Source organism: Giraffa tippelskirchi, chromosome X (assembly GCF_054371585.1).
Source record: "Giraffa tippelskirchi isolate mGirTip1 chromosome X, T2T-mGirTip1v1.2.pri, whole genome shotgun sequence".
NCBI lineage: Eukaryota > Metazoa > Chordata > Mammalia > Artiodactyla > Giraffidae > Giraffa > Giraffa tippelskirchi.
The window spans coordinates 29,143,710-29,156,935 of NC_137289.1; the positions used below are offsets into that span (position 1 = coordinate 29,143,710).

The 13,226-nt window shown below is 41.1% G+C and overlaps 1 protein-coding gene across 2 annotated transcripts in view; it reads right to left on the minus strand.

Annotated features, from left to right (window-relative positions):
* GRIA3 (glutamate ionotropic receptor AMPA type subunit 3) overlaps positions 1–13,226 on the minus strand; it is a 294,601-nt gene that overhangs the window by 47,159 nt on the left and 234,216 nt on the right. For both annotated transcript variants that reach the window (XM_081567079.1, XM_081567080.1), the window contains exon 12: positions 7,109–7,307. In XM_081567079.1, the coding sequence (XP_081423205.1) occupies positions 7,109–7,307 (199 nt within the window). The remainder of the gene's footprint in view (positions 1–7,108; positions 7,308–13,226) is intronic.

A 13,226-nucleotide genomic window follows, 5' to 3' on the forward strand; every position in this document is an offset into this window, starting at 1 on the left:
CTCACGTCTCCTCAGAGCCTTATTTGGACAGTCTCTATACTTTAGTTGCTCTACTGGTGGGTCCTTTAAGTCTCCTGGGATTTGTAGAACCCTTCATATCATTAAAGAGCTTTTTCTGATATTACCTTCTAACTAACCCCATACAGAAGGTAGAGCAGGGACTAGTTCCCTTGATAGATGAGGAAACTGAGACCAAATGACCCTTACCTAAAGAAAAACAAGAAAGTCATCAGTGGATGTGGAACTAGAAATCATTTTCATCTTCTTATTCTTTCCAGTTTTATCTACATCATGACATAACCCTTGTCATATCAGAAGCTATAACAAGCCATGAATAATAGCAGTTTGCTGCTTTTGTGGCATTTGCTCTAGTTTTATGGATGTTTTCCTTTTCTTTGCCTTCTTTTCTTGGATCCTTTTGAGATTTGGGGGGCATGGCAAAATGTAACTTTAAAGTGTGTATAGGCTTCCTTTTCTAATTGATCAATCAGAGGGAATAAAAACAAAGATCAACCAGGAGATGCCAGAGATGCCTTAACATGCTCTACCCTATAGGCTTGGTTCGTGCATAGTACCCCATGTTTCTATGAACACTCGTACCAGAAAGGCACTGAGATGGAATGGAAAGAGGACCCCATCTAGACTCAGAATTCTAGCTTGTCCCCACTGAGCTGAGCAGCTTCCAAGTCACAGTGTCATTTTGCCTCAATGTTTCCTCCCTGAAGGAGGTGTAATAACACCTGTTCTGGTTAACTAGCAGGAATGTCATGTGAATAAAGTGTGGTGAGATATGTGAATATGTGCTGAAAGGGGCTTCTCAGGTGGCCCTAATGGTAAAGAACCCACCTGCCAATGCAGGAGACAGAAGAGATGCGGGTTTGATCCCTGGGTTGGGAAGATCCCCTGGAGGAGGGCATGGCAACCCACTCCAGTATTCTTGCCTGGAGAATCCCAGGGACAGAGGAGCCTGGCAGGCTATAGTCCATGGGGTTGCAAAGAGTTGGACGTGAGTGAAATGACTGAGCACACACACGTGTTGAAAATTGTCAGCCCACTAGATTGTGAGGTCTCAGGGGGTGGAGGCCATTTCTGTTTTAGTCATCGCTTTGATGACCTTCCTGCTGGAGGTATAGAGAATCATGAACCCTACTCTAATTCACCACAAAGGATACCCAGAAATTGGCACGTGCTGGGAAGTCACCCCATCGAAATAAACACCATTGACTGCCCTGGAGGGATGCTCATCTAGTTCTCTGAGATGCCTACGTTGTAGGTCAATCTGTTTCCCCAAATAACCTCCAAGAATGGTGGAAAAAAACCTGTGTAAGTTTTTTCATGGGATTTCGCAAAAGGCAGAAATTTAATTTCGTTCACGGAGACGGCTCTTCAGTGCTTAGCTTTGAGTGTGGTATATAGTAGTTGCCCAAACAAGTTATTGAAAGAGTAATGAACAAGCAATAGAATCGAGGGCATTATGACTAGCCTGTCCCGCCACGTTTCCCCCTTTGTCCTGGAGACGGATAGTGGTGCGCAGCGGTCTGAATGTATCCTTTCCTCTTTCAGAGTCCCACTTGGCCGGGCCTCGGTTCAGCAGCCTCCCTTTGTACCTACTGCTCTGCCTCCAGTCTTAACCTAGAAGGTCTATGAGTCTTGCTGTGTAATGTATTATATGACAGAGGAAAAGAATATTTTTGGGGGGGGATAAGGTAGTATGAAAATGGCCATGTCAAAATTACAAAACAGTTTCTCTTTTTTTACGTTGTCAAGGAATATATACAACAAATGTGTCTGACCTCCCATTTCTTGGTGTCAACTCATCTCCTATTGTTGCTACTATGTGCTTCCTAGCATGTCGTTTCACCGTATCATCAAACATTTTGTCACATCATATATGTCTTCAAACTAATTAAATGTGGTTGCTGTTGTCTGGGTACAGTGTCAAGATCTCAAATTCATCACGGTACTTGTGAGAGCATTTTTTTACAAAAGAATTTCTACATTTTGATGTGTTTCCGAAGGCAAGGGGACGGGCTAAGGGGTGAGGGAAGTCTGTTGTAGTAAAACTTGAAGACTAATGGTTAGTTTTCTTAATTATGTCCGAATGTCAACATACTGGAGTGGCCAAAGCCCGAACAAACTTTTGGGCCAATCCAATACTTAACACGGGGACATTTGTGGAGAGATTGTTCTTCTTTCCTCATAAAGTTCAAAAGCCTTATTATAAATAACCAGCAAATGTTGAAATCTGGACTCTGAAAATGTGTGTGTGTGTGTATGTGTGTGTGAGAGAGAGATTCAGGGTGTGTAAGAAGAATCTGGAGAAGGCAATGGCAACCCACTCCAGTACTCTTGCCTGGAAAATCCCATGGACGGAGGAGCCTGGTGGGCTACAGTCCATGGAGTTGCAAAAAGTCAGACATGACTGAGCTACTTCACTTTCACTTTTCCCTTTCATGCATTGGAGAAGGAAATGGCAACCCACTCCAGTGTTCTTGCCTGGAGAATCCCAGGGACTTGGGAGCCTGGTGGGCTGCCATTTATGGGGTCGCACAGAGTCGGACACGACTGAAGTGACTTAGCAGCAGCAGCAGCAGCAAGCAGAATCTAAATCCTTTTGGAGGGACTACTTCCCAAATCAAGTTGAGAGGGCACTTCTTTTCGCTGCCTGCACTAAAAGAAAAGTTACTGATGACACAGTAACAGAGTCTTGTGTTGAGACAAAACGTTCTTCATGAGTAATTCAACTGGGCTTCATGGGGTTTATAATATTGGCCACTCAGAAGACAAGGCAATTCCTGGGGTGGGGGCGGGGTGGGGAGTCTGCAGATACATTTCAATTTTTCTGTCCTGCCTGGGGCCCTGGAGCAAGTCATGTCTCTTCCCACTCCTTTCCATTCATATTTATTTTTTAAAGGGGTTTAAATTAGCATTAACATTTCATTTTAAATGTTATCCTCTTATCCCCTGAACTATCTTCAGTGGGAATATGGCCAAAAATCTGGAAAAGAGGGCTTCCCTTATGGCTCAGCTGGTAAAGAATCCTCCTGCAATGTGGGAGACCTGGGTTTGATCCCTGGGTTGGGAAGATACCCTGGAGAAGGGAAAGGCTACCCACTCCAGTATTCTGGAAAAGAAATCAAGCATTTGTAGTTGTCTTCTAATATTTCTAGGGGTCTGAAGGCAGAGAGAATTTTGGATTTGCTTTTCCTCCCAGTGCTACTTTTTAACATGACTCTGTATCAGGTTAAATTTTCAAAATCTGGTGGAGAATGATCATTTCGGTGCAGCTTTCCAAATCATAGTGGCATTTCTTTGGGCAATGGCAATGAAGCTGTCGACTTATTTTTTATTTTTTATTTTTTAGCATGGGTGCTTCCAACTCCAGTTGGGACATTTAGTTTTGGAGCTGCTGTCTAAGGAAATCAGTTTTCAAGTCATGAGGGCTGATGGTAATATTTCAGGTGTCTCTTCCAGCTGCATGCATTTTGCTCAGCCCCTCGCTGCCTTTCTCTCTGTGCTAGTGACTTTCTGTGACTGTAAAATAATAGCTAAGGATAGTTCAGAAAATGAGAGAAACAAAAGAATCACTGAAAGATATCATCATTTTAATGGCAGCCTTACTCAGGACAAGTAAAAATGTCCACAGGGCGATTAGAAAGGAATTTTATTTTTCTCTTAGTGGAAGGACTAGAGGGCCGGCCCCAGGCTGTTTTATGGTATTACTATTTAGTCCCTGTGGTTTTAATATGGAGTGAAAATGGGTAGAAATGAGCTCATGTTATGTTTGTAAATGTTGCATGGGATCTTGTTTTAGCCTGTAATGTTGAGAAGGCATGCCATCAGGGGTCCTCAATTTTTTTTTTTTTTTTTTTTGTAGAGGAGTGGCTTTTCTTAAAATTGCCTTGAGATCATGGAGTATTGAGGGGAAAGTGACATGCTATGGCAGTGAAGTCCCCGAGTAAGAGATGATGTGTTCCTGCTGGTTGCTTTCTCTGATTTATGGGGTTCAAGGAGGGGAAGAGTAGAGGATATTAATTTTTTTAAAAAAATTTGGCAACATCCCGTGGTATGTGGGAACTTAGCTCTCCTACCTGGGATGGAACCCACACCCCCGGCATTGGAAGGCAGAGTCTTAACCCTTGAACCACTGGAAAAGTCCTGAGTAGAGGATATTGAGAGGACAAATGGCTTGGAGACCAATTGGTCGGGCCCCTCGGTATTATGTGAATACCAAACATTCCCTTGGTTGGGTTTACATAACATTTTCAGTACAATCAGGCTAAGAGTTGGCTTTCCTATACTGCTCATTCTACTCTTAGATCATCAACTTTTGTGAGCTGTCCTAAAGAACTTCCCCACAGAGTCCTTACTGCTGTCACTAGTAACCAATTGAGGAAAAAGAAAAGTGGCTATCGGGAATTAGAAAATGATTTGCACTTCTTTATACCTAGAAATATCCAGCACCTTTTCTAATCAGATTTTCAAAACAGTTCCATTTTCATACAAATTGCTTAATGGCTGTAAAGGTCACTAGGAATTGGTGAACATTAGAAACTGCAAACCAATTAGAATGTGGCAATAGCTTTGCTCAGAATTGAATGTTGATTCAAATTGGCTCTAGTAATAAGATGTTTTTTTTAATGAAACCATCGTTACATGGATTAGTAGATGCTTTCCTAGTATTTGAGAAAGACACAACATGTGTTGGGGTGGGGTCTGGGCATGGGGGCAATGACTGGTCACTCTTTCAAGTCTTTGTGCTAATAAATCTTCCTAGAGAGCCTCCTTTGCCTGCAATATCGATGAATGGCCTTTGAAAGCTTAATGGAAATTGATACCACCTAGCGAATACCATTTAAAGCATACCTTCCTAATTTCTAATCCTCCTTGAAGGAAAAATGCTTTCCAGATCCCCGATTGGAGGGTCCAAGTCTAGTGTCTTGATAGCTTAAGTGGTCAATTACTTCTTGTAGCAACTTGATGCCTGTTGGGATGGTGAACATAGGCTCTGCTAAAGCTGGACACCAAACCAGATTTCCATGGAGCTGATTGTGTGCTGACTATTCAGCAGATGGAAATCCCTGGCTTCCTGCCCTGAAATGTGTGAGTGATTTCACGAGGGCAGGGGATTATTCCCAGATAAGCTTCTGAAACAGCCATCGAGGTGAGGGTCAAGGCCAGGTTAGTCCAAGAAGATCTTCACATCATTTTGATGCTGCTATTGGATTAGCCAAAAAGTTTGTTTGGGTTCTTCTGTACTATCATGTGGAAAAAACCCGAACAAACTTTTTGGCCAACCCCAATAGTACCGAGACCCTCTCCCTGGTTAGGGATTATGAGCTGCTCAATAAAAAGTGGTAGAGGTGAGAGAGGGATATCCTAAGCCAGTAAAACTTTCTTTTTTTAAATCAAGTGCCCCTCTGCTTTTCCCCCTACAGAGTGAAGTAAGCCAGAAAGAAAAACACCAATACAGTATACTAACGCATATATATGGTATTTAGTCAATCGGTAAAGATAACCCTGTATGCGAGACATCAAAAGAGACACAGATAAATAGAAAATAGAACAGTATTATGGACTCTATGGGAGAGGGCGAGGGCGGGATGATATGGGAGAATGGTATGGAAGCATGTAAATTATCACATGTGAAATGAATCGCCAGTCCAGGTTCAATGCATGATACAGGGTGCTCAGGGCTTGTGCACCAGGATGACCCAGAGGGATGGGATGGGGAGGGAGGTGGGAGAGGGGTTCTGGAAGGGGAAAACATGTACACCCATGGTGGATTCATGTCAATGTATGGCAAAACAAATACAATATTGTAAAGTTAAAAAATAGAAAATAAACTAATTTAAAATAAATTTAAAAAAAGAATTCTTGAAAGGGTATCAGAACTAACTCTTTCTGCTTCAGGGAATGAAAACAGTTTTTAGTTAATCGCTATAATTTCAAGAAACACACTCCTCCTGGTTTCCTGTGAAACAATTGGATACATCCCATGATAATACACATAGAAATACATTTCTTACTGATTTCTTAAAACAAGCTGGCTTAGAACCAACATTTGTTTACAGTGGATCTTTGAGGAAAAGTCACTAATTATAGCTGCCATAGATAACTCGATTTTTGTTTGGAGAGAATGCCTCAACTTTTCTTCTCTACCAACTACACAAGTGGCTTCTGGATCATTGTTATAACCAGTTACCTGGGTTATAACAGGTAACAGCAGGCAGTCGTATGTATAGAATGGGTCAGTTTTCTCAGTGAAGCCACCATGTTTCTCAGGTTGGGGCACCTGAATAAATGCATGAGTTCTTAAACATTCCATCAATAGCCTTTTTAAAAGACCAGTTGCTACAGAACAAAGATCTTGATGTTTTATGTAAAAGTGTTTTGTCCATTGTATTATCCTTCTAAAATGTTCTATCTCCTTCTTTCTTTCTCCTCCACAGTGCTGATGCTTTACTAACTTTTGCTAGTGAACAACTTGCTTCCCCTACTAAGAATGGGCCTATGTTGGGTCAGAAAGGAGTCAATAAATCAACTCAAGAAATTAAAACAATTATCAGTTTCCCTGAAAACTGAATTATCGGCATGTACAGGAATGCTCGAAACAATTGTAATACATTTCAATAGAAAACCAACGTATAAAATAGAATGTCATTTTATAGTCCATGATTCCTCAGATTCTTAGCCAATCACCTAACTTCAGTGAACTGCTGAGACATAAAATCACTGCTTTTGTAAAAGCTATAAAGGAGAACAGATATTTAGTTCAATGCCTTCAGTATTCAAGTAAGGGGACCAAGGCTGACAGAAGTTAAATGACCTGCCCAAGGATAAATAGTCACTTGGTGGCAGGGTTGGGATTCCAACCTGCAAGTTCAAACTCAGTGCTCTTGCCATGCCACTTGTGAGGTCACACACGAGTCTTGAATCTAAAGGACAGTGAATTAGGTCATCAAGCAAGTAGTTCTGTCTTTAACATGCTCTGCCTTGATAATATTTCCACCCTTTCCCAACCCTCCTTTAAAACACCATGAATCTGCCTTTGTGAGCAGGTGGTAAAATAAAAACCAGCAGGCCCAATTAACTGAAAAGCACTTACTCTGAAAAACTCTTTTGTTGAGCCGGAGTCCAGGGTCCCATATGCAATTTCAGTCTGCTTAGCTAAGTCTTCAGCACTCTCTATGGGAGAAACCATCCTCTCCACAGTCAAGAAAGCAGCGAGATTGGCAGTATAGGAAGAAATTATGATCAGGGTGAAGAACCACCAAACCCCTCCAACAATTCGCCCGGAGAGTGATCTACAAAACAAAACAAAGACCCATCCGGACCCAGAGGGGCCAGATTTCAGTTTATGAAATCCTTATCTTTATTTTTGGAAAGAGGAATGGTTTCAGTGGAGCTGATGAAATCGAGAAGTCAATGATGTCAGGGGATGAACACATCAAACAGAATGACACGTTGACAGCAATACTGCATGGCATGATGGCATGGGATGATGGTACATGCATAATGCTCTTCAGGCCCCTACAGGTTTCAAAGCAGGATTATTTATTTAATCACAGGAATAAACACCTTCTTTGTGCCAGCTCCTGCTTAGATGTAATCACTGTACTTACCTGATTCTCTTCCTGTGAGTCTTGCTGGGTGTACCTGGAGAAGACTGTTCTGTTTCCTTTAAGGCAAGTGGGTCCCAGTCTTGCCTGTACATTAGAATCACCTGGGATCTTAAAACTTCTCATGCTCAGATCCAGCCAACAAAGAAATCAGAACCTGAGAGGTGCAACCCAGACGTATGTATTTTTAAAAATCTCTCCAGGTGATTACAATGTGCAGTCAAGGTTGAAAAACGCTGATGTAAGGTGATGCCATGGGAGACACAGAGTCAAAAACATGTATTTGAGGGGAAGTGAGTAGATGCTAGTAAACGAGCACTATTCACTGTGAGTTTAACACATTTACTATAGACATTGCCATTCTAGTGAAGTTGGTTAACCACAAGGCAAGGGGCCAAGAGATAATGTTTATTATTGTCTTCGTATAAATGGCTAATGGGGCTCAGGAGTTTTGATCCAGGGATTGAAACTCTTCCCTTTTAAAAACTGAGACTAAGCACATAGGACAGGCCTCAAGTGAAGTTGGAAACTAATTGTGTAATAGGATTTGAGAGGCACTAAAACCTTTGTCTGTACCCTCCCTCACCAAAATAACCAAAACAGATAAAACCATCCTCACTGGTCTGCTCTAGACATTCTTACTATTGGAATTATCTTCTGAGCTTTCTTCAGGAGGCTTGGTCAAAATGTCACACTTTACTTCAACAGCACCTACTCTCATATCATCCTGGATTAGTATATCCAGTTAGTGGAGAATGGGACAGATGATGTGTAAGTTTTAATCAGGGAACGTCTTGTTCTTGATGGAGAAGGCAATGGCAACCCACTCCAGTACTCTTGCCTGGAAAATCCCACGGACGGAGGAGCCTGGTAGGCTGCAGTCCAAGGGGTCATGAAGAGTTGGACACGACTGTGCTACTTCACTTTCACTTTTCATTTTCATACATTGGAGAAGGAAATGGCAACCCACTCCAGTGTTCTTGCCTGGAGAATCCCAGGGATGGCGGAGCCTGGTGGGCTGCCGTCTATGGGGTCGCACAGAGTCGGACACGACTGAAGTGACTTAGCAGCAGCAGCAGCTTGTTCTTGAATGTAACTATGCACGGGCATTACTTGGAGTGTTTGTTAAAATACAGATTCTGAATATCCGAGTGCTCAAAAATCTGGACTTCTTAAGCATCACTGATGATGGCAGTGGTCTGCCAATCAAACTGAGAAATACTGTTCTTCTTCTCTGTCAGTGATTCTCAACTCTGCCTGCATATCAATGTTATCAGGAGAGCTTGAGATCAAAACAAAACACAATGACCAAACAAAAAAAAAAAATGCCTTGACTCCACCGCAGATCAATGGAATCAGAATCTCTGGGGGTTGGGCCTAAGCAGCAACATTTTAAAAGTTTTTATTTATTTATTTTTGGCTGTGCTGTGTCTTCTTTGCTGCTTTGGCATTTCTCTAGTTGTGGCGAGTGGGGGCTACTCTCTAGCTGCGGTGCGTGGATTTCTCACGGTGGTGGCTTCTCTCCTTGTGGAGCAGGGGTTCTAGGGCACGTGGGCTTCAGTAGTTGCAGCGCAGACTCAGTTGTTGCAGCTCCCTGGCTGTAGAGCACAGGCTCAGTAGTTGTGGTGCATGGGCTTAGTTGCTCCGCAGCATGTGGGATCTTCCTGGACCAGGGATCAAACCCACGTCTCCTGCATCATCAGGTGGAGTCTTTACCACTGAGCCACCAGGGAAGCCCCAGCAGCAGCATGTTCATAAAGCTCCTTGGGTGCAGCCAGGATCAGAGCCACGGTCCTACATCATGAGAGTACCTGCGGATAGGGTCTGCGGGAAGTTAGGGGGCAGTGTAAGAACACCGAATGCTTAAAGATGGATACAGCCTCGTCCTGAGGAAACATCACCTCCTTGGCAATGCTGCTGAAGGCTGGCTCTGTGTGCAGAAACGAAATGTGGTCGCTAGGCTTCATAAAACATTACCACGTTATTCTGAGGATAGTTCTGCTCTGTGGCATAGCTCCATCCTGGTTAGGCTGTGTTCTCTCATGCCCAGAAAAGCTCACAGGAAAAGAACTCGCTCTGTCGTAGAGTCAAGAAGAGGCGTAGGAGCCTGGCATCTCTCCAGGCTCTGTGGGAAGAGGGCAGCTCTGGGCTGAAAGCTGGCAAGTCAAGCTCTTCTCTGTCTGTACACGCATTCTACCACTTGGAAGCAAAGTTAAATTCCTGTGTCCCAAGATAACCTTTTTTTGAGCCTCTGGAAAACCCAGTTGTTTTAGATTTTACACTCTGATCAAATCATTTTGGCACGTTTTGATAAATGGTATTCTTTATTGATTAACTGTAAAAAAAAACAACATGTTTTTTTTAAAGCCTGTAATTTCTGTTGGTCCCTGGATGCTTCAAACAACCCGTATTTATTTCTGAGTGTAGTCACTTTTAGTTTTTTGGCTGTGCAAATCTTCTTTGCAACAGATTTTTTCTAACTAAAAATTATACTCTCTCAGTATTTCACCTGGGACCATCTCTCTTTTAATCAGAAGAGGTAAAAACATCTGGATGAGTCAGAAAGAATGTCACACTTACAAATGCTAAAAGTATATGGAATATTTAAATTATGAATTTGTACCTTTCATAGTCTTTCTTCATTGTTGACATATACATTTCATTTATTCTGGGCTGATCTGACTCTGGAAATAATTTTTCTATATAAAAGATGAATGTTCAAAGTGGCATTTGTAGTAATAATAATAATAATAATAGCTAACACTTAAGGAGCACTTCCTATGTGCCAGACTCTGTTTTAATTGTTTACATGTGTCAACTCTTTTAATCCTCCATCCCTGTGCGTAAGTCATATTTTACAGATAAGAAAATGGAGGCATTCTACAGATAGATAACTGAGGCAAAGAGAGGAGAAATAGGAAATAAATCATCTAGATGTACACAATAGGAAAGACATGCCCATATTTTTATAGTATAAAATATTCATATTTTGTGTAAGAAAATCCAGAATGATGGGTAGATTACAGAAGGAGCAATTTTCCTACAAACTCAGAGAAATACTGTTGCAGGAAAACCAAACATGTTTGGGTAATTATTGTTTATTATCTGTTGTTCATTTGGAATGGAGCTATGAATGCCATCCTTATTTGGGATGATAGGGTTTTATGGAGATCAAGGGGGAAACTGATTTTGGAGTATTTCCAGAATCATGGTCTGGTATGGAAAGGGGTGTATTCTGCTGCAGTGAATACTAATGGTAGTTTATGTATTATCTATTTGAAATGTGGAGAACAACACAGTAATTTATGGAAATTACATTTGTGCCATGCTATTGCAGCTAATGGACTATGACTGTATCTGTGTGATCTAAAATCAAGCCTGCACATCATAACCTGGTTATTTTGGCCACCTTAATAGCTGACTCAGATAATCATGTGGTTGATCCGGATGACTCAGCTGAAATTGTCTGTTGACATGACCGAAAATAAACTTAAAAAGTAAACTGGTCTTTTTTGTGACCTCTTGTCTACATGATTATTGATTTTGGCAGTTATGTAGTTAATACTGCAGTAGACCTACGATCATAGAGAATTTTGGTGAGTATCCACATAGAAATGGTAAAATAGTATCCACAAGCATCAGCATAGATGGAAAAAGGAGCTTCCTGGGAATCAGCATTGAATGCACTCAGCATTCTTCCCTTAAGACAGTAGTAGCTTTGACAAGAGTCTTGGAATTTCTACCACTTTCTTCCCTTGTGTGATAGTGATGCCTAAATTCTTTTACAGAGAATGTGTGCAGCGGAACTAACTGGGAAGAAGCTCTATAAAAATCTTCACATTTCCCTTTTCTCATTAGTGAAACTACAGCCATTTAAACCCACATTTCACATGGAGGCTATATAAAAAGTGACTGATGGGTCAGCCCTATCACATTTTTAAAAGGATCCATTAAAACAAGACAAGACTTTATAGTTGAGTTAGAAAGACCTGTCATTTCTCAGTATCTTTCCTTCCATTAATTCAGCTTCAAAATGTTTAACATTCATTTCAAGTAGTTTTGTTGCACAAGACAGATTTGGAGGTTAGCATAATGAAATGACTGTAAAATGCTGCACATTTAGTATTTGTATAAATGTGTTAAAGGAACATATCATACCTTCTGAAGGAATGTAAGAGGAGGCATGAAGTTAATGAAAGGAAATTAGCAACAAGACAAAAACAGACATAAAAACATTGCAAAATAATACACAATGCTCCTGTTATCTGTAATCAGAAGAAACTAGAGTTTCTGAGTTAATAATAAAATGTATTTTATGGCCTCTAAAATGATAATAAAAGTGAGCAATTGCGCTGTAACCTTCATCCTGTAAGTAAATTTTGAAATCTGCACTTTACTAGCTTCACAAGATGAAGAGCTGGAACTGCAAACTGCTTCTCCTTTGCACAAACTCTTCATCATTCCTTTGCTTGCTTCCTTCTTTCTTCCAAAGTATGCGTCATTCCTACACTCAATGCTGTGTCTATGACAGATTTTTTTTTTTAATGTGGAGAATCAATCTTCTGCTCTTCTAGTCTTCTCTGATGGGCATAACTAACCATCTCCCCCAAACTGAAAACTAGGGCTTTCAGGCAGAAAAGACATGAAATAGTTGTAATAAAAAATCCTGCTATTCCAATTAATTTATTATCACTCCACTATTGCTTTGAAGTGAATTTATAGTAGGATGAAGACCCTGCTCCTACATCAGTAAAGGAAAGGTTATTACTTTAAATGGAGCCCCCGAGCTCCTGTTATGTTTGATCCCATTCATTTTTTACCCTTTGTATATTTCATTCTTCTGCATATACTTTCTATTTTAAAGGAGGATCTGTATGTCAGCTAACCTGGGATGGATCCCCTGCCCGCTTCTCCGAAGGATTGATATCTTCAAATCTTAACAGGACAGTAATGCTCATGGAATAATGTGTACACAGTGACCAGGTTCAAGTTAGCGTGTTCTTTCCATTTTCTCTGTTGTCATTCCCTGGAACCTTGTATGGTGAACTTGGCAGGCCCTCAGATGTCCCTGCATCTTTAGAGAAAGTCAGCAGGGGGAGCATTTGTCTGTGAGGACTCAGGCTCTGGACTGCTTAGCAGTTTTATCAACGTTTTACAAAGGAAATACATTTCAGATTAAAAAAAAAATTACAACCACCTGTCAATATCAGCAAGACATTGCGGAATAATACAACCAAAATATTTGCAAGTGGTGTAATCCTTAAGGAAAGCCCGTTAGGGGTTCAAAAAGGGATGTTGTCAGTAACTTCTCATCAGAAATCAGCTATCTGGCACTGACTACAATTTCAATCGGATTCCTAAAGAGGATTAGGAACTAAAACGCAAATGCAATATGAACTATTGGTATTTGTGAAGCCAGCATGGTTAAGAGCAGCCAGTTTAAAAATGATAATCGCTACCATGTATTGGGAACTTACTACAGGTTAGGCACTGTGCTTTACATTTTATAGATGAGGAACTGAGCCTTAGCAAGATTTAGTTACTTGTCCCACATTACACAACAACTAAGCAGATTGTGAATCTGGTGAGACGAACTCCAACACC